The 20,711-nt window shown below is 40.3% G+C and overlaps 1 protein-coding gene across 1 annotated transcript; it reads right to left on the reverse strand.

Annotated features, from left to right (window-relative positions):
- Positions 1 to 238: 238 nt before the first annotated feature.
- On the reverse strand, positions 239 to 19,946 carry LOC132884939 (uncharacterized; the record flags this gene model as incomplete). The annotated part of the gene is made up of 2 exons (XM_060919040.1): positions 19,877 to 19,946; positions 239 to 792 (listed from the first exon to the last, which is right to left on the reverse strand). Coding segments are annotated over exons 1-2 (624 nt in total), but the record flags the coding sequence as incomplete, so codon positions are not given.
- Positions 19,947 to 20,711: the final 765 nt, after the last annotated feature.

Below are 20,711 nucleotides of genomic sequence, written 5' to 3' on the forward strand. Positions count from 1 at the left end.
CAAAGGTGCTGGCAGCAGCTGTACAGTCAGTATGATCTAATTTTATATTGATTAGGTTACTGGAACAAACTCTCTGAAAATTTCTACCTTTTTGTTGAGCTCGGGGAACAGACACAGTCTCGATGTAGTGGGCCCTGAGTGACGACTCTGTGCAGCTAGCAGACAGTCGGTTTAGCCTGTTCGTCTGCTCCCTGGCCTTGGCTCTGGATTGTCAGAAATTAACTAGGCCTGTTCTGAGACTATGACCTATGCTGCAGGAAATGAGAGCAGCACCTTCCCGAGTGGGATGGATACCGTCCCGCCCTAACAGGCCAGCAGTGCCCTCAAAATTAGCCCAATTATCTATAAAGCCCACACTGTTTTCAGAGCACCACCTGGACAGCCAGCAGTTCAGCAACCATAACCTGCTGTAAGCTGCATCGCCATGCCGCATTGGGATGGGGCCAGAGCATACTACAGCATCGGACATCGCCTTCGCTAATTTAAACACCTCTACAAAGTTACTCTTAGTAACCTCAGACTGACGAAGGCGTATATCATTAGCTCCTGCATGGATAACTATCTTTGAGAACCTGTGCTTGCCTAGGACCCTAAGATTACCTGCTATGTCCGGCGCCCTGGCTCCCGGTATACACCTGACTAAAGCTGCTGGTGCCCCTAAAGGCTGAGCTAATTTCATGTGCCGTATGATAGAGTCCCCTATAACCAGAGCTCTTTCAGGTTTCTCAGTGGGTGCATCACTAAGGAGAGCAAACCTGTTCGACACGTGACGCGGAGAGGAGTGGTGCTCCCGTGGGCGAGCCTCAGCGGCAGCTTTGGCTCTACGCTTATGCCGCCGAGCCGTCACCCATTCGCCCTGCTGTAAGGGCTCTAATGCCGGAGTTGGGGGATTGCTAACTCCACCTAGGGCGTCCAGACTTTCCCTAACAGAAACTACACTGTTCTCACGCTCACTAACCTGCTCTAAAGCCTGGACACGCGCTTCTAGCACTGTAATCTTCTCCGTCAGAGAGCTAACTAATCTGCACTTATCACAAGTAAAGCTAATAGAGCTATCGCTAGTGACGGAGGAAGAATGACTAAACATCCTGCACTCAGCACACTGAACAGACTGAAGGTGTGCCATGATAAAAAGATTCACGTACCTTAAATGAAGATCTGTTGATATTGAAGCAGATCAGATGTGGATGGCCTCTGCTTGTGGACTTTACACAGGAGGAGAGAAAAAGAAAGCTTCCGGTCTCGGCGTTCTTCCGAAAAAAGAAAGTGAAAAAAACGGGAAAAAAAACGGAAAAAGGAAAGCGAAAGTGAAAAGTACAAAAATGAAAGCGATAGTACAATAAAAATGAAAGCAATAGTACAATAAAAATGAAGAGGATAATGGAAATTTATTTGTAGAAAAAAAGTTAAAAAAGGATTAGTAATTAACGCCGGCACTCGTGGGAAAAAGGACTCGGCGTGAACCAAGTCTTCTCTCTAGTCACTGTTAAAGTGCTTGCCTGGGCCACTGCCATGTTTGATCAGACAACACTACAACAAACAATCATAGAATTCAAACAGGAATCCTGGGTGATATTTGATCATCCCACAAAAAGAAACGATGCAGATGAGAGTCCATTAACACAAAGAAAACAATCAACTGCAGATTTTGCATTGAACTTTCGCATGCTCACAGTGGAAATCAGATGGAATGAACCAGCACTTAAAACAATCTTTTGCCAGGGTTTTCATGAAATACTGTAAAACAAACTTGCATGTTGTGACGACTCTATCATTCAATCAATTTATCCAGTTAGCCATCTTCACAGACAACCTAATCTAAGCTCAAAGAACGCACATTTTTCACCTGAAGAAAATGACTACTGTAGATAAGGTGGAATGTGTCTACGATGGTAACAGGACATTTCTGAGGTTATATGCAGCCGAAAGTGTCAAGACATGACCAGGTGAGTGAACATGTTACACCAGTGATACCAGTTGTCAGTTGTGACCATTCCTTCATGACAATCTCTCCAGCTTTTGGTTAGTAATATTCTGATGTTAGGCTCACCATTACACCTAGTTTCTCCATAAATCCTTGGTACATTGTAAAGGTCAACTGTCAACCACAGTCTGTGACTATATTTTCTGGGATGTTGAGATAGCAAAGTTGATTCCGGAGAAGAACAATGCCAAATGCCTCATTATTAATTAAGCCTCTAAGCAACCCAAATGTATTTATTGTTGTCTTCACTGCTCAAAGATATGGTCAAGTGCCTCCACTCTTCCAATTCCAGTTTAATGATCAACAGCCTCCTCCATCATAGCTTTTCTCTGGCGAAGGTAGGCAGAAGCAAACAACTTTATAGGATTACCTTGCCGTTGGGCAGGGGCGCCGCCAGAAATTTTGGGCCCCATGAAAGATTAGAATTTTGGGCCCCTCAACTTTGCCCACCCTCGTCACAATTGCACTATTGTCATTATTTGACTTTTGATAGCCCATGGACCTTGAGTTTGTGACTTTGTTATTACATTTTATGTATTAACCTACCAGGGACTAGATGAAAACTGGTCAGTGACTAATTCTGGTGCATTTACAATCACAAATGGAAATTCAAGATTTTGCCACATGCCTTCTTGTGCTAGGACAATTGGTAGTGAAATGTGTGATGTGACTGCTAATAAATCATAGAAAAAGTTTTCTACCCAGCATCAAAATACCTATGGAAATCCCATGGATTGTTATGTGTTAGGTAGAAAGCTGTGTGTACTGTTCTGCAAAAAGGGAATATGTTTGATCAATTACGTACGTATTTCTTCATATGTTGTAACCTCTATCCCTCTTTTATGTGTGCTGCGCTTTCTCCAGCTCCTCAATTTGAAACCAATGGTTTAGAACGTGTGAACATTCCACACACGTAACCATGTCAAACACTTGACTGGTGTCTGTTATTAGCAACACTTTAATCTAGCAAACTGTATATGGTGCTTGCTCATTAAAAACTTCAATCCTAAAGCATTTATGGGTTGTATTGCTGCTTACCTCCTTCTCCAAAGGGGGGTTCAGTGGTTTGGTAGGGCGGAGGTCCCCCTGAGGCTGAATCTGTGCATATTTAGGGCACCCCATTAGTTATGAAACTGGTTATTAGCACTAGTTATTAGCACCAGTATAACGTAATATTTCATCTTGTTTACCACACAAGTCAGTTCAGTTATTAAAATGGAAAAAATGTCACTGTACAAACTGTAAAAGTGTTCTTTTGATAGGCTAATCCAACCACGTTCATACTGTTCATTTACCATTCGCTAATATTTTGAACACACATGTGAGCGATAGCTACCTTTCTTTGGGAAAAACTGAGGGACCAGTAGCCTGCCTCTCCATTCCCTCTCAGCTTTCAGCTGCCTTTCTTTACGTTTTTGACAGCCACTCTTCATATTTAGTGATCATAGACTGTACGCACTCCACTGCTGGCTGGCTGCTGCACCGCAACACAGCAGCAAGTAGCGTTGCACTGATCAGCATACAGATTTAACGCATCGCGCTTCTACCAGAACTGGACCGTACCATTTCGCAAAAGGGGGAGGGTTAAATGACAATATGTTGAAGAACTCAAGAAATAGACAACCTTATATGTAGTGGAAGTTCATTATGTCTGACTGTTTAAGCATTTTTAAGTTCGTTTCTTAGACACCTGACATCTGGTGACAGTTCTGAGGAAGGCGGAAGATTCACGCTGAAACTGTTAACAAGGTAACGATCTTAAAATCCTTGTCTAAGAAATGAACTTAAAAATAATAAATAAATAGACAACCTTGTTCAATTAGCTCATTTTACCAGATGGAATATTGCATTGTTGTTATTTCAAAAGTCTTATTAAAATCATTAAAAGCATATTATCAGCCCCTTAAAGGGCCCCATGGCAGTGCTGGGCCCCTAGAATTGTTCTAACCTTTCCCCCCCTGGCGGCGCCCATGCCGTTGGGAACATATTGCTCCCATGCTATCTTCTCAATCATCTCAAAACCTTACAAAAATTCTGGATATGTTCAAACATATAGTATTAAGATATTATTAGTTTACACTATTAACTGTTTATCTAGCAAGTCATAGAAAACATTATAGATGCCTGGAATACAGAGGCATTTACCAGTTCATAAACCATCACCAAGTATTCACAGTGCCCCAGTGGTGAAAAAGGCAGTCATGTCCAGGGTGTACCCCACCTCTCACCCATAGTCAGCTGGGATAGGCTCCAGCTTGCCCGCGCCCCTGCACAGGATAAGCGGTTACAGATAATGGATGGATGGATAGATCTGAGAAGTGTCTAGTCACCAGGTCATCGCAGGGCTGACACATTGAGACAAACAACCATTCACACTCACATTCACACCTACGGTCAATTTAGAGTCACTAATTACCCTAACCTGCATGTCTTTGGACTGTGGGGTAAACCAGAGCACCCAGAGGAAACCCACGCAGACATGAGGATAACATGCAAACTCCACACAGAAAGGCCCCCGTTGGCTGCTGGGCTCAAACCTAGAGCCTTCTTGCTGTGAGGCGACAGTGCTAACCACCAGGGCCGCTGACAGCTTTGGCTGGGCCCGGGACAAAATGCTCTGAATGGGCCCCCCCCCGGGCCAACCCACACACACCCCCACCTCTCTTATCCCAGTCTCTACTCACTCCAACCCTTAAATGACAGGTATTCAAAAACCATTCAACCGGTCAACAAACATTTCATTTTAGCATTTCAACATTTTTACAGTTTTAACATTTTAACATTTCCTTAGTCTGCAATTATTCAGGTGCGAAATGCAATGCGCCGGACTTTTGTTGTGCATGCGTGCGTACTGTCCAATGTGAAAAGCAGAGAACACACCGCTCGAGAAACGGCGGGATATGATTGCGGGCTAATGTGAATATTCTTAGCTTCAATCAGATATATGAAACACAATGTTATTAAGCCGTTGTGGTTATGAAATTATTCAATGCCCTGTGCGTTTGATATGGTGTTCAGTGTGACTTGCTCTCCCCTCGTTTGTAACATGAATTGCGTGCCGCGCGTGCCTTGGTTGGGGTTACTTTACGGGGCTGGAAAAAGTTGGCTGTGTCTTACCCAGTGATGGGAATAACGGCGTTAGAAATAAACGGCGTTACTTTTTTTAGTAACGAGTAATCTAACTAATTACTTTTTACATCGTTATAACACCGTTCCCGTTACTTACAATAAAATACTATGCGTTACTTTATTAAAGCTGTTCTCATCTGGCACGCTGCTCGCTCAGCCTTTCTTTACTCTGCTTTAGTGTGGGGCGGGGAGACACGTGACAACGGCACAGTAAGCTAATCAGAGTAGATTTGGACAACATACGTAGGTAGGCCACGCCTACTGCACTACTGCGCACTTTCAATCGGAAGACCCAGCGATGGCGAGCGGTCAGCCCAGCACTGCGCTTTCACATTGGAAATACAGCCATTACTTTTCATTACTTGAAATAAAAGGCAAGAGTGTTTACGTGCAATGCACATTATGTCGAGGAACAAAGCGTTTGTCCTCGTCAGTGGCCAATAATTAGTAACATAATTTTAATAACTACAAAAATATATTACATTTGATAGATGTCTTATCTCACATTGTCCCACAAAAATATTAATATAGTGTAGATAACATTACTAACTGGTTCTGTTAAGTGTCCATTTCAGTCATTAAACACATTTAACATTCACTTTTATTATGATTACACTAATTGAATTAGATTTTTTTTTTGAGGGGGAACAAAATGTAACGGAATAATTACTTTCCCTGGTAATTAGTTACTTTTATGACAAAGTAACTCCGTTACTAACTCAGTTACTTTTTGGGAAAAGTAACTAGTAACTATAACTAATTACTTTTTGAAAGTAACGTGCCCAACACTGGTCTTACCTGGCTCAGCTGCCCCACTGCCTTTGCTATACTGCATCATCCGAATCTTTTTTAAAATATTTATGCAGTGAGCCCCTGAGTCTCTTGGTTTCTTCCTCTCTTTTTCTCTTTTCTTTTCTGTGCTCCTGACTTGTGCATATTGGCAAATGGCACGCACGCTGATTGTCGAAGCGCTATGATTGAACGATGTCGTTTTTTTCCCCTTAATCAAAGAGTCAGACCAAACCATTTTTGCATTAGGGGTGGTAGGGGGTTCTTGATGCATTTTCAAAGACAATAAAGGCAAAAGATCTAGAAATCATTTATTGAATGCAAATATAGCACATTTCTCCCCCAAATCAACACATTTTGAAATGAAATAAAATAATCGCAACTTCATGAGAGCCCAGTTCTGCCCCCCCCCCCCCCCCCCCCCCATTCCTGGGCCCGGGACAACATACCCGTTTGTCCCCCCCTGTCGGCGGGCCTGCTAACCACTACAAGCACACCAAAAGAAGAAGATACTGTACTTGGCAAAAGTCAGAGAGCACCCTTTTGTTTTCAATTAAATGGATATTCAGTTCATGAATTGCATTTCAGTACTGATTTATGCAGGTTGATATTAAAGTTCAATATTAGAAATAAAATAGTTTACAGATTTCATACAGTTTTTAATGTTGAAGACCACTGTGTGATTTTCCCATCATTACCATTCATTATTGTTATTGTTGGTGAATCACACAAAGGTCTTCAACAATAAAAAAAAATTGTATGACATTTGAAAAGATAAATATCTCCAGGAAGAAGCTTAGACTTGGAATTAAAGGCGATGTGATTGGTAATTAATTTATGTGCTTGGTAAGATAATAATACCTGCAGAACCTAAAGTTGGGAGGTGGATTTGGACCTGATCCAACTCCTATAACTCTGTAACCCACAATATGTTCCAAAATACAGAATAATACACCTAATAATGCACTTATCCAGCCTGAAACACACTGAGTTGTCTCCACCCCTTGGACTTTTGGTTAGAATCTGCCCAGGTAGGAGGAGATGGATCAGGTCTTACTCCGCAAAGAGATACTCAAATTAATCAGTAGTTATGATCAAACAGCCAATGTTAGGTAGTGTTTGGTCATGAGAAATATAAACCTTAGTAATTACTGCTTAGTTATTGAACTATACCAATTACAAACATTTTCATGCACAACTGTCCCTGACATTTTGTGTACATGACATATAATAAGCTATAATAAGTTTTGTGTAAACTTATTATAGCTTAACTTATTAGTGATTCATTAAATATTATTTCTTGGTAGTGAATAATAGTGAGGTCAGTGTTAAAGAAGCACTATTCATTCATTCCTGCATAGTTGCTGCATAGTTATATATTAACTGTGGGATAGTATTTTAAAGGGTTACTCAGGATTATTATAGTGACACTGATTTGCCTGAAACAACTCTGTGCTCCAGTTTTGAGGTGGTCTGTTACTAATAATGTAAAAAGTGTAATGTTTATTACACTTTAGGTTCCCAGCTTTAGGTTCTGCAATGTAATATAGAAACAGGTTCCATCCATCCATCTGTCTGTCCGGTCACGTTTTTGTTTCCGGGCCATATCTTTAAAACTATTGAAGATATATTCATGAAACTTTGTATCAAGGAACAACTGGTGCCCTTTGCTATTTTGGATTTTTAAAAAAAACAAACATTTTTTTCAAAATTTTACATAAAAAATAGGTTTTGACTTAGTTTCTAAGAGCAATGTTCGTTTCCAGAGCATATATCCAAAACTATTCATGATATGGATTTGAAACTTGGTATACATGTTAACAAGGTGATGTAAATATGCCTTTTCATACTAAGAAATTTGAGAAATTTAAAATTTTCATGTTTCCATGGAAACAATTTCAGATTTAGTCTCTCAGGTTAATCTTAGGTGTAGGTTTTGTTTCCGGAGCAGAACTTGAAAACTATGAGTGGTATGGTCTTGAAAGTTGGTATATGTGTTGATTAAGCAATGTATATGTGCCTTTTGATACTAAGAAATGTGAGAAATTTTAATTTTTAGCTCACCTGGACCAAAGATCCGGTGGGTTTATGCCATGGGCTGCTGAGGTCAGTGTAAAGAGGTATGGTTGGTTTCCTGCAGCAGAACTTGAAAATTGTGACAAATAATATATTGCAACTTGGTATATAGTTGGTATATAGGGCAGGGGATATAGATGACTCTGTCTTCTTGTTTGTATTGTCAAAGAAGCCACACGAGAAGACTTTTTTTATATTATTATGGAATAATTATTATATTAGATTAGATTAGAAGATTATGCTTATAATGTAAACTTATTTCTAGATATCAAATTTCAAGTTTGTTGTAGTCTTGTTTTGTTGGCAGACAATTTGGCTTTTTTATATATATGCTTCTTTGTTTTAGAAGGAAACAAAATTACTTGTCAATGGAATAATAAATTTTTCAAGTTTGAGATTTATGAATGCATCAAAAAATAGACTTTATATGAACAGCAAATATACTTGTAAGTATTTTATAATAATCTTGTATGAAGAAATATTACAGAAACTTATCTATAGTCATTTTCTCGGGTTTCATTTTTTTGCAGTGCACGGCATAAGTTAACAAATGTGTTTTTCTAATAAACATACTTTCATCATGCACCAATCGATCCATCCATACATCCATTATTTGTAAGCACTTATCCTGTACAGGGTCGCGGGCAAGCTGGAGCCTATCCCAGCTGACTATGGGCGAGAGGCAGGGTACACCCTAAACAAGTTGCCAGGTCATTGCAGAGCTGACGCATAGAGAAAAGCAACCATTCACACTCATATTCACATCTACGGTCAATTTAGACCCACCAGTTACCCTAACCGGCATGTCTTTAGGCTGTGGGGGAAACCGGAGCACCCAGAAGGAACCCACACAGACACGGGGAGAACATGCAAACTCCATACAGAAAGGCCCCCGTCGGCCGCTGGGCTCAAACCCAGGATCTTCTTGCTGTGAGGCAACAATGCTAACCACTACACTGCCATGCTGCCCACACCGATCAATTTATAGACAGATTTCCTTTAGGGCTAAGCTAAAATTTGGTACAGAAAATTGAAGGCTACAAATGATTACTTTCATACACCAAATCCTTTTGCTTTGCAAATAAATTGCCACATTAGTGAATTAACCAAAGACACCATGAAGAAAACAGACTTCTACAGTATGCTCACTTCAAGGTCCAGTTCATTGGCCCTCATTCAACACTCTCCTTTCCCAACCTCACACTTTTGTTGGCACTGAGAGAAGTTGAATTATATTAAGTGTTCGTCTGGCTGTCTAACCCCTGTCTGCTGTGATGCGCTCTCTCTCTCTCTCTCTCTCTCTCTCTCTCTGTGTGTGTGTGTGTGTGTGTGTGTGCATATGCACAGAGCACCAGGTGAAGGACATGCTTCCATTAAGACCTGTTTTTGGCACTCCGATATGCCATATTATATAAATGAAAAAGCGCCAGCAGGATTATGATACTGTTTTATTTGACATGGTGCCATACACTCTATATGCGCAACACCAGTCCTCTGTCAATCCCTGGTCACTCTCTTCTTTTATGGCTTTGGCTGGGAACAGTCAACCACGCAGTAAAATCCAGTGTTGAATTAACACCTACAGTGTTTATTCATGTCCAATTGAACTCAAATGAACTCTGAAAAAGTTAATTCAACACTGGGGATTTTGTGCACATAATTTCCTTAAAATACTCTAGCAGTGTGCCAGTGGACTTGGTGATATTGTACAGATCTTTGATGCTTTGTGTGACATAAAGGAGACAGAGAGAATGCGTCAAAAATCTAAGGGCCATATTCACAGTTGAGTTACACAGACACAGTGAGTTTGAAAACCAAAATTGCACATATCAGTAGTGAGACCTCAGCTGTAATTACAGACTTAAGCAGTATCCAGAAGTTACAGGTGTTTCACATGTAGGGCAGAATTAGTTTAAAATGGAGTCTCACTTAGACACAATTCTGACCCTGAATTTAAAGGCATTATTCCTGAGTGATATTGCTTCATGTGAGGAGCAATAAGTCCAGGGTCACTGTCTGACAGTTTATAATATAATACTTACTTACTTATCCTCTTCGCTCCCACTGGAGCATAATGTCTCCACAAGATCCCTCCATCCAGCACGGTCTTTTGCCTTGGTCTCAGCCTCACTCCAGGTGATCCTAATTTGCTTAAGTTCTGCTTCAACTGTCCTTCGCCAGGTGTTCCTTGGCCTGCCCCTTGGTCTCTTGCCTTGTGGGGTCCATCGCAGTGCAACCCTAGCAATACTTGTCTGTGGCATTCTCAGCACATGTCCTAGCCATCAAAGTAGTCTATGCTGTATTTCACTGGCGATGCATACACTGTAAAAAATGATTTGTTGTTTTAACTTAAAGTTAGTGCAAGGGTTGCCTTAAGGGCTGCCTTAAAATTTTGAGTTCACTGAAATTAATATAGTAAGTTCACAACAATTTAACTTACTATGTGAATTCCAGTGAACTCAAAATTTTAAGGCAGCCCTTGCACTAACTTTTTTAAGTTAAAACAACAAATATTTTTTTTACAGTGTATGGTCTGGCTAAGCTGGAGCAGGTCTTTGTTGGAGATCTTGTTGGGCCAAAATATTCTGTCTATCCTCCTGAGACACCCATGGTTTGCAACCACTTTGGTGAAATAAAAGGTTTTATTTTCTCACACGGAGGAAATCAGAGGAGCGAGGGGCTGACATCTTTATCTGAACCCTTGCTTATCTATAGGATGGATTTCTTTCAGGATAAAATTGTGACTAACCCTTAAAGTGTTGTTTAAGTGTAGTAGATGAGTCTCTGTCAGTTTGTCTTTCAAACCATAGCATATTTCTTTCAAAGGCGAGCTCATTGAATGAACAAAAAAAAAGTCTGGCATTATTTATTAATTCAGTAAATCAAAATAGGGAACTGAAGCATAACAAAATAACATATCTTATGCGCAGCTTAAGATTCTGCAACAATGATTTAGATCTTGTGTGCAGTCATAAATCTTGAAGCACAATATTAAAAAATTAAAATGTAAAATAATAGACATTCTAGATCAAGTGTTATTTTATAAGCTGTAGATAACCTACTTTTATAAGCTACTAGATTCCTCTTAGATGTTTGTTTTAATGCTTGTAATCTTCTCATTTATATATCATCATGTAATTTTTAAAGTGTGGGTAACATAATTTTGAAATTTTATGTAATCTGACATGGGATGGATGTTTATAAATTTTGAACATTACAATTGGGAATTCTGTGCAAGTGTTGTGAAGAAAAAGAATAAAATGCAGACACAATTCCATGTTTGTATAAGCTGTGCTCAACCTGTGACATGATTTTAGCCTGCGATCCAGTTATCATGCGTGACGTCATCACAGTAAGCATAGTTCTATATCCGTGTGTAAACAATTGGAAGCAAGAATAAAAGTTTGCAGAAAAGGATAATTTCTCTTATACAATCCACTATGCATTCTCAATGCATAGCTGCTGGATGTTCACAATTACCGACACCACCGTCTGTGCTGTGCAGTGACCACTTTACAGAGAATTGTTTTGACTCAAGGCCTGCGATGAAAGAAGCACATGGATTCAAGCTTCAACACAGACGAATACTGAAGCCTGCCTTGATTGCAATCATTTTTTGCATGAAGTAGGAGTCACCATCAATCATCTACATTTGGGGAAACGTCCCTTCTGATGGTAGATACAGATCACTGCTTGAATCTTCTATACCTTTGGAGTCCATTATTCATGTAATAACCAGAAAATTGTTAAACACATTTACTTGTTATAAATTATATTTTTAGGAATCTTGCAGCACCCAAACACAATCACAGGATCACAAAGATCAGTTCGTGTGTGAGTTGGAATGAAAAACAAGACTGCCACAATGAAAGACAAAGGTAATATGTGGCATATGAATGGAATCAAGGAGAGTTCCCACTAACTGATGGTTTGCTGAAATGTAAATAATGAATTTTGTCTTTTCCCCAGGTGTTCAGGTTTGGCCCACTGTCAAGCTTGAGGGTGCAGAAACTCTGATGGATCCCATTATTGCCCAGCATGTGATCACAGGTATAATGTACAGCAGCCATCTCTGAGCGGAGGAATGTCAGATGTCCCAGCCAGCAGTCTTGTTGTGCCAGTGCATAATGACAAGGAATATTACTCATCAGAATGTTCTCAAAATTCATGCCCAAATGGTTCTAGTGGAACATCAGAAACTAGAACAAAGAAACAGACAGGCTCCTTGAGGCTCCTCATGTCATGGTCTAGCCTGTTGGCTCTACTGCACCTGCATTCCCACTTGCAACACAATTCAACACACCACATGCCGTCAGTGTGAGCATCAGTAGAAATAGAACAGTCAAGGCTATGTTGGTGAAACAACTACTGGAAACATATTATTGTTCATGGCTACATTAGCCACGAGTATGATTGCTGGACAGGTGCTGAGGGTCTTGGACAAAATGAAACTAGCAACAGTTACTATAATGGCCTTTTATCGACATCAGAGACAGTTCATTTTGCCTACTGTAAGAAGCATTTGGACTGATCAACAAACATAGCTCATTTCATCTCTACAGGCCAAGCAACATGACTTCGTACTTGATGTTGATGGACATTCAGATAGTACTGGTCATTCTGCCAAATTTGGCTCATATACAGTAATGGAACTGACCCACAATGTCATTATAGACATGCAGCTTGTACAGGTAAATGATCATTGTCAGTTATAAAAAACCATGATGATGAAATTACAAACCTAACTACAACATAACGACAACATACTACCAATCATGGATTGAGCACGCAATTTATTTTCTTTTAATTTCTGAAGAGAACACTTGTGGCCATACTCCACTTCAATGAAAATGTTCAAAGACAACAGAAAAGCAGCAAAAGTGGACAACCACAATACAGCCAGTTTTTTCCAAAGTGGAAGAAAGGAGGGATCACAGTCCACAAGATACTTGAAGATCCAACATTTGGTATGCAAATATATTATTTTATTAATAGTTCTAGGACATTTTGAGAATTATATGAAGCATTGCACATGGCACAGGATGTAAGGTGATTTACAATAACATTTCTTTTTATAGAGTATGCACAACCAATCATTGCCAAAGTCCTGTCAAGATGCCATCAGAGGAGAGATCTGGATCACCTACTGCTGTACCTCTTTTCTTTGCTCTGATGTGGAACATTATCGAAACAGGAAGCTATCCATGATTGTCAATGTATGCAAGTAGATACAGTATATGTTAACACATCTTGGTTAAGGCAGAAAGCTTCAAAACTGTCGAGCTCTGTCATGTATATTTCACTGTCATTTAAAAAAATGTCTTTCAGGGGTGGGTTTCCTGAAAGCCTCTTAAGGCTAAGAGCGTCTTTAACTGCCTCTTAAGATCCATCATTAAGCTAATGTGGTTCTCCCAAACAATGTCATAGCTAAAGGGTGCTCTGAACTTACAGTTGACCTGGATCACTCTTTCACAATAAAGAATGTCTCACTCACAACCGAATACACAGAATGCGCATGTGCCTCCGAGGGACTCTTACAATCAATGGGTGCTGCTGGTGTTCATGTTGTTGTACATTGCAATTATGTCAAGTTAATTATTAAAAAAATGTATGCAAAACATTATGAATATGTTTCAATATGTTATGGAATTATGTATGGATATCGTAATGTCACAGTGATATCACCACATTTTAATCATATTTAACTCTATTAGGCAAGTGATTATCTAATTTAGTGTTAGAAATGTGACAAATTACTGCACCTGTAACACTGTGTATATATAAGGGCAAAACATTGCCAACTTGGCATTGTGAAGAACAGTTGAAATAATCATAGCTGCACTCCAGTGAATCCACTCAGAAGCTCCAACTGTCTGGCCAGCAGGTCAAGTTTTGCCTGTTTAAGGCCCATCCGCTCTTGATGGTGCTGTTCCCTTTGGTCATGCAGGTCTCAGAGTAACTGCGGCCACTCCTTCTCAATGGTGAGCAGCTCCCGGTTGCACTGACACCCCAGGCCAGCCAGATTCTGACTGCCTGTAGCTGGGGAAATGCTCAGATGAGAGGGTCCAGGGGATGAGGAGGGAGCAGGGCCATGGGGGGGGGGACTGCAGTCTGGGGAGGGGGGCAGGTGATGACACTGATAACATCAATGCCTCCAGGTATGCCCTCTGTGGCTGTTTGCTCAAGTATTGCAAGGACCCGTTCTTCCTCTGGGGTCAGGGGAGCCACAGTGGACATGCCACCACCGGTCACCTTTTCCCTCTCTCTCCTCACTTCTGCTCCCCTCCTCTTTACTTGGCTGGAGAAGTCTTGCCACTTTCTCCTTACTTCTCCTGCACTCTTCATTAAGCTCTTGATTGGGTAACAATGAAATGAGCAGGCACAGGGAAAACAGTTTACTTAATTATTTTGCTTATTATTTGCTCATTCTTTCATGTGAACATTTGTTCATTTGATTAAAAAAAACACACTTGGAATAAAAATGTTATTGTCCAAAAATGTAAAATAGTTTCAATTATTAATTACCACATTATATATGTAATGCTTAATGAAAATACAATATATTTACATATTTTAACACTTTATGTTTCATTGGTTTTTGGTTAAAAACGAATGCCATGTAACCTCATCGACTGGATTTAGCAACTACTAATGCCTTTAGTAACTAGGATACGAATGCCTTTAGCAATTACTAATGCCTATATTGAGGACGCGCAATGCAAAGACATGCTTAGCAAGGTTGCTCTTAAGACTCCTTCTTATGAGTGTCTTCGGGAAAACCACGTACAGAAACAACGTTCATTACTTAAGAGCATCTTTGAACTCATTCTTTAGCCCTAAAGTGCAACGTTATCAGAAAACCCACCACTGACCTTCTGGTATTTCTTGACAGCAATGGCTTTCTTCCAAAGCATTGTCACATAGTGATGAGATACACCTGTACACCTGAAATAATCTAAGCTGCATCTATGTAAATTAAACCTGTAAATATCAGAAATAGCTTGTTATTGATGTGTGGAAAAATGTTTGGTTTGTCTCATGTTATGTGATAAGGCACTTTCTGAAAATTTTTAAAAATGCATTTGTTGAACAAGCATTTGTTTTCATTCAATAATTTTTTTAAAGTATAGACTACACACCTGGAGTGTTTCCTTTGGGATTTTATCATATTTCTGTTAGATCTTCATTCAAATATACTGTTATGCAGTCATATTAAATGCCAGATTTGTAGGCCTACTAATATAGTGGTAGGAACTTTAAGATTGGGAACATAAGATGTTTTATTTTTTTCGCAGTCCAAATCTTGCACTCTGATTGGCTGGCGAGCGGGTCCGTATCCTACGGTACGGACCCCAGTTACGAACCCCGGTTACGGACCTCTGGCAACTCGCTCGTTCACAACAACAACAAACATAGTAGAATTTTTTTGTCAACATTTATCTTTTTTTTATAAGATTTATTTATAAGATTATCAAAAATCTTATAAACTTTTGCCAGCATTTCTCAGGAGAATAGCATTAATTTTACAGCATGGATAGTGATAACGACAGTGTTCACAGCGAAAGTGAGCTTTACTACCCTGAGGAAGAAGAAATAAAAGAAAACATTTCAGGAGAAAGCTAAAAACCTGTAATTTGCTAACACCGAGCAAAAACATGGCTGAATCCTGAATGACTCAATTTTGTATAAATAGGGGACTACATAGGCGGCAAAATGTAGTTATTTTCCTGCCATGGAAGTACACTTGTATACCGAGGAGGAAGCCATTTGCATTACAGCCATGAATGAGGATTCAAAATAGCATTAATTTTACATCGTGGATAGTGATAACGATAGTCTTCACAGTGAAAGCGAGTTTTACTACCCTGAGGAAGACAAAATTAAAGAAAACATTTCAGGAGAAAGCTAAAAACCTCTCTAACTTGCTAACACCGAGCAAAAACATGGCTGAATCCTGAATGACTCAATTTTGTATAAATAGGGGACTACAGAGGTGGCAAATTTTTTTTTTTTCTGCCATGGAAGTGCACTTGTATACAGAAGAGGAAGCCATTTGCATGACAGCCGTGAATGAGGATTCAAAATGGCGGCTCGGCTCAGGTTTCCCTTTCGGGCGTTCTCGTTTTCTGTTAGAATTTGGTAAAGAAAAAAAAAATATATATTATTTACCAGCTTAATGTCAGTCCGTGTGCTACCAAAGTGCCATCAACACGTGAGCTTTCCGACAAGGGACAACAACATCCTGGACCATGTCTACAGTAATGTGAGAAATGGCTTCAAGGCTGTGCCCCGCCCCCACTTTGGACAGTCTGACCACATCTCTGTGTTCCTCTACCCAGCTTACAAGGCCCTTCTCAAACAAGTCCCCCCAGTGAATAAAACTGTTAAAGTTTGGAATGAAGGGACTGATCTGGTGCTCCAGGACTGCTTCAGTTCTACAAACTGGGATGTGTTTAAGACTGCTGCTTTGAGAGAAGACTGTTCTGTGGATTTAGAGGAATATGCATCTGTGGTCACCAGCTACATCAGCATGTGCATTAATGACACTGTCCCCACCAAGTGCTGCAAAATATATCCAAACCAAAAACCTTGGATTAACAGTGAAGTACGCTCCATGCTATATGCACGCTCCACCGCTTTTGCCTCTGGTGATGTAGATGGATATAAAAAGGCCAGATATGACCTACGCAGATCCATCAGGGAAGCCAAGAGGCAGTACAGACTGAAGCTGGAAGGATATTACAACACCTCAGACTCCAGATGCATGTGGCAGGGCCTGCAACATATCACCAATTTCCAGCAGAAGAACAGCAGGGTCACAGCCAACCACAACACATCACCAGATGAGCTGAATGAGTTCTATGCTCGCTTTGACACCCTCAACACCAACCAACGCAGAGGGATTCTACCAGCAGAGGCAGCACAGAGCTCTTCACCTGCTGTGACCATAACCGAGGTGAGCAAGGTCTTCAGGAGGACTAACCCCCGAAAGGCAGCCGGCCCTGACAACATCCCCGGCTGTGCTTTGAGGGCCTGCTCCACACAGTTAGCAGAGGTCTTCACAGACATTTTCAACCTGTCCCTCTCCATGTCGTCTGTGCCTACATGCTTCAAGACCACCACCATAGTGCCCCTCCCAAAGAAAAACAATATAACATGCCTGAATGACTATCGCCCAATTGCACTCACTTCAGTTGTAATGAAGTGTTTTGAGAGGATAGTCATGTCACACATCAAAAAGGACATCCCAGATACAATAGACCCCCTTCAATTTGCATATCATCAAAACCATTCAACTGATGATGCCATCAATGCAGCCAGCCACACAGCCTCGTCACACCTGGAACACAGGGACACCTATGTTCGAATGCTGTTTGTGGACTACATTTCAGCCTTCAACACTGTCATCCCCAGCAGACTGACTGAGAAGCTCTCCACCCTTGGACTGACATCCTCCCTCTGCTGCTGGGTCCTAGACTTTCTCACAAACAGACCCCAGGCTGTCAGAGTCAGTACCAGAACATCCAGCACCAAGACAGTGAGCACAGGGACCCCCCAAGGCTGTGTGCTCAGTCCACTCCTGTACACCCTCTTCACCTACGACTGCACCCCCTCCCAGAGTAACACTCCTATCATCAAGTTTGCTGACGACACCACTGTCATTGGGCTGATCACCGGCAGAGATGAGAGAGCTTACAGGGTGGAGGTGGCTCGGCTGGTCTCCTGGTGCTGGGAAAATAACCTCTCCTTGAATGCTGAGAAGACCAAGGAGATGATTATTGACCCGAGGAAGAGGAGGGGAGACCAGCACGCCTCGCTGCACATCGACAGGACACAGATGGAGAGGGTGAAAACATTTAAATTCCTCGGAACTCACATCAGTGAGGATCTCACCTGGACACACAACACACAGCAGACCATCAAGAAGGCTCAACAGAGACTCTTCTTCCTGAGGAAGCTGAGGAAATTTGGACTGTCCACCAAACTCCTCAGCAACAGGTGCACAGTGGAGAGTGTCCTGACAAATTCCATCACTGTGTGGTACAGGTACTGCACAACTCAGGACAGAAAGGCTCTCCAGCGTGTCATTAAAATGGCACAGTTCATCTTTGGAGCTGTCCTCCCCCCACTACAGGACATTTACAACACCCGGGTCACAAAAAGGGCACAGAGCATCATCAGGGACCAAACACACCCACAACACAGACTACTCACACTCCTACCATCTGACAGACGCTACAGGAGTGTGAAAGCAAGGACTACTAGACTGACAAACAGTTTTTACCCCCAGGCCATCAGGCTTTTGAACCACGGATTATAATCACCATCTACCTCTATATTTCCATCAGGCTTTTGAACCACGGATTATAATCACCATCTACCTCTATATTTCCATCAGGCTTTTGAACCACGGATTATAATCACCATCTACCTCTATATTTTCATCAGGCTTTTGAACCATGGATTATAATCACCATCTACTTCTATATTTGCAATTTTGCACAAGACATTGCACAGTATATCTACCTCTATGTTTGCATATTGTTTGATTGCCTTTTTTTATTATTTTATCTTCGTTTATTTTCATTCTACTTTTATATTTTGCATTGCATAATATGCACTTTATATTTTATATTTCGTATTTTATATATATTTCTTTTTATATTAGTAAGCATAGTTTGGTCGGGTAGTTGCAAAATAAGAATTTCATTACCCAATAATAAACCGCTGTGTCTGTTATTGTGCATATGACAAATAAACATCTTGAATCTTGAAATACTGTGACCTCGGCCTTGAATACTGACCTCGGCCCAGAGGACCTCGGTCAGTAATTTCAAGACCTCAGTCATGGTATTTCACGATATGGACCTCCTAGCTGGTAAATAATATATATTTCTTTTTTTTGCGGTCCGGTTTCCATCAAATCCTGTGGTCTGATTGGCTGGCGAGCGGGTCCGTATCCTACGATACGGACCCCAGTTACTGACCCCAGTTATGGACCTCTGGCGACTCGCTCGTTCACAACAACAACAAACGTAGTAGCATTTTTTTGTCAACATTTATCTTTTTTTCATAAGATTTATTTATAAGATTATCAAAAATCTTATAAATTTTTGCCAGCATTTCTCAGTATAATAGCATTAATTTTACAGCATGGATAGTGATAACGACAGTGTTCACAGCAAAAGCGAGTTTTACTACCCTGAGGAAGAAGAAATAAAATAAAACATTTCAGGAGAAAGCTAAAAACCTGTAACTGTTGCTAATGCCAAGCAAAAACATGGCTGAATCCTGAATTACTCAATTTTGTATAAATAGGGGACTACAGAGGTGGCAAAATGTAGCTTTTTTCCTGCTATGGAAGTGCACTTGTATACAGAGGAGGAAGTCATTTGCATTACAGCCGTGAATGAGGATTCAAAATGGTGGCTTGGCTCGGCTCAGTTTTCCCTTTTGGGTGCTTTCGTTTTCTGTTAGAATTTGGTAAAGAAAAAAATAAATATATTATTTACCAGCTTAAGGTCGGTCCATATGGTGAAATACCGTGACCTCGGCCTTGAATACTGACCTCGGCCCAAAGGGCTTCGCTCAGTACTTTCAAGACCTCGGTCACGGTATTTCACGATACAGACCTCCCAGCTGGTAAATAACATATATGTATCTACCAGCTTACAGCTTCAGTGGTGTTTGTTTCTTCATATATATTTTTCAATGATCTGTCTCATTCGGTGTTCTGTAGACACTGTCATACATTGTTGAGGTCATTGTCGCTTTCCTTGCTGTGCAATATATCTACCACTTCTTCATCAGATAGATATGGCTCAAACTTATATGGTTCCAGTTCATTTTTTTGGGTTGTAATACTTTCCCCTTCCTTTCCCAAATCTAAATCTTTACCTTCTTCTTCAATATCAATCAGATTGATGCTAAAATCACTCAATTCTTCCTCTTCCTCAAACAAATACATGCTGATTGCCAATGGTCTTGTTTACAAGCCGGTTACCATAATGACATCATAACATGGCAATACACAATTGGTATCCTGAAAAATCATTGCGGGGTGAATACTTAATTCATCCCGATTATTTCAGTACTAAACAGTAGCATATCCAAATATTTATTTAAGGGAAAAACAAAAATCGTGTCGCCCACACTTTAAATTGTAGTCTTTATCTCATCTCATCTCATTATCTCTAGCCGCTTTATCCTGTTCTCCAGGTTCGCAGGCAAGCTATGTTATTTCATATTACACTTGATAGCAATATCAAAACAAACAAACAAACAAACAAACAAACAAACAAACCACTATTTAATTCTTCAGTCTTCATTTTCTGTCCCTTAAAGATAGGTAAAGTCTCTTAAAAGTAAGTGACTGGGTTAAGATAATTGAATTATTCATTTTAGATGTCTTAATTTATGGATTTATGTTGGCTCACTATTGTTTCAACAACAAAAAATAATGGCAATAATATAAAGCAACTGGTTGAATGAATGAATGAATGAATGAATCTCTCAAACATATGACAAAATAACTGGTATCTTAAAATATTTTAAAAGTAAAAGCCTCGGATCAGAAATAAAGATGGTGAGGGAGGTAAAAAAAAATCAGGTATTGTTCATTTTATATATTCATTTTCATAAAAACTGTCAGTAATTTTATATTTGAATTATATTCTGCCACCGCCTGTGAATTGCTTTGGATGAAAACTGATGAATAAATGTAAATGTTAGA

The sequence above is a fragment of the Neoarius graeffei genome, chromosome 1 (genome assembly GCF_027579695.1).
Source record: "Neoarius graeffei isolate fNeoGra1 chromosome 1, fNeoGra1.pri, whole genome shotgun sequence".
NCBI lineage: Eukaryota > Metazoa > Chordata > Actinopteri > Siluriformes > Ariidae > Neoarius > Neoarius graeffei.